Here is a 685-nt window from a genome sequence, read left to right as displayed (position 1 = left end):
ATATCTCTCTTATAATATTCTAACATCAAGCTGGGAAAAAAATTATCACTGTCATGAAATTATATCAGACTCACAAAACCTTTTAGCCTCATTCGGTAAACCAGAAGCTTCTTTTCGTTTCACAGACACCATCCAGCCTCTTGGCCGAAGAGAGTGCACATGATCTGGGTCATGAGAGATGCTCGGCTCATCTTGACCATGGCTCATTTGCTTTCGAGTCTGTTGCATCAGTGTTGGCAGGACTGTACTGAAGATCGACTTGAGTTTTGCCTCCACGTTACCACACCGATTTCCCACGAGGAGCTGCAGGTTAGAGCGGGTCGTTTTCTAGTGAAATGTGGATTTGAAGGGTCTTGATCTGTGATGTCACGTATAAGTTTAACTTTTACTGTTTTTCGATTTTTATTGGATAAACAACGTTTAGTATTTGTTAAACTGTCTTTTCCGCTAAAATTGAGAGAATATAATTGAAAACGGTAATAGTTAAACTTGAATGGTTGAACTACACGCCCGCGACCACTCGTTGATTTAATCTATTCTGTAAAAAAATGTACTGATTGAGAATCGCTTTGTATGAAACATTATATGATGACAAAAATTACTTTCTCGTGTTATTAGGTCTGGATATAACATAGCATTATATTTGTTCAATTTCAGAACACAACTTTGCCCTCTTAACGTTTTT

The 685-nt window shown here is 37.7% G+C and overlaps 1 protein-coding gene across 1 annotated transcript in view; it reads left to right on the top strand.

Moving 5' to 3' along the window:
- Window positions 1-685, top strand: part of LOC119594870 (NADPH oxidase 4-like) — a gene marked incomplete in the record, with an annotated part of 84846 nt that overhangs the window by 82404 nt on the left and 1757 nt on the right. The window contains 1 exon segment of the mRNA XM_037943949.1: window positions 126-309. Within this exon segment, the coding sequence (XP_037799877.1) occupies window positions 126-309 (184 nt within the window).

This window comes from Penaeus monodon, chromosome 34 (genome assembly GCF_015228065.2).
Source record: "Penaeus monodon isolate SGIC_2016 chromosome 34, NSTDA_Pmon_1, whole genome shotgun sequence".
Classification (NCBI taxonomy): domain Eukaryota; kingdom Metazoa; phylum Arthropoda; class Malacostraca; order Decapoda; family Penaeidae; genus Penaeus; species Penaeus monodon.
The sequence above is the reverse complement of the archived record's forward strand: the minus strand, read 5'-3'. Positions and strand labels throughout refer to the sequence as shown.